This window comes from Pygoscelis adeliae, unplaced genomic scaffold, assembly GCF_000699105.1.
Source record: "Pygoscelis adeliae isolate BGI_AS28 unplaced genomic scaffold, ASM69910v1 Scaffold262, whole genome shotgun sequence".
NCBI classification, from domain to species: Eukaryota; Metazoa; Chordata; class Aves; order Sphenisciformes; family Spheniscidae; genus Pygoscelis; species Pygoscelis adeliae.
The window spans coordinates 1,965,835-1,966,284 of NW_008824184.1; the positions used below are offsets into that span (position 1 = coordinate 1,965,835).

Consider the following 450-nt stretch of genomic DNA (forward strand, 5'->3'; position numbering starts at 1 on the left):
GCCTGCCGCAGCCCCATCGGGGTGGTCTCGGGGGCTCGGCCAGGCTGCTCGGGGTGGGTGCCCAGCTCCCCCTCAGCTTTGGCAGCCACTGTGCCCAGGGAGGCGTCCGTGTGCCGCCGGTGCGTCTCCCGGTAATCCAGCACCGGGCCGGCAGGCAGAATACGGAGCTGGTTCATGGCGAAGCCCTCCTTCACCTCATGGCAGAAGTACTGCTGGAAGAGGTCGGTGAACTGCACCGAGAAGTTCTCGGCGGCCAGGAGGTCATGGTGCGGGTGCTCGGTGGCAAAGCGCAGGTAGTGCTGCGCCAGCTCCTTGGCAGTGCTGATGGCGTGCAGCTCACAGAACTCATGCCAGCCCCGGGGATGCGCTGGCATGCCGGCCGGCAGAGCGTGCCCATTCATTGCCGTGGCTCCAACGAGGTGGCCGCGCTGCAAGACAGAGCACACCGGC

General features: G+C 67.6%; 1 protein-coding gene across 1 annotated transcript in view; it reads right to left on the reverse strand.

Moving 5' to 3' along the window:
* The window catches only part of SH2B3 (SH2B adaptor protein 3), a 19,736-nt gene that overhangs the window by 13,926 nt on the left and 5,360 nt on the right, over positions 1 to 450 (reverse strand). Inside the window, exon 2 of the mRNA XM_009334455.1 lies at positions 7 to 428. Coding sequence (XP_009332730.1) covers positions 7 to 401 — 395 coding nt within the window. The 5' untranslated portion in view covers positions 402 to 428. The remainder of the gene's footprint in view (positions 1 to 6; positions 429 to 450) is intronic.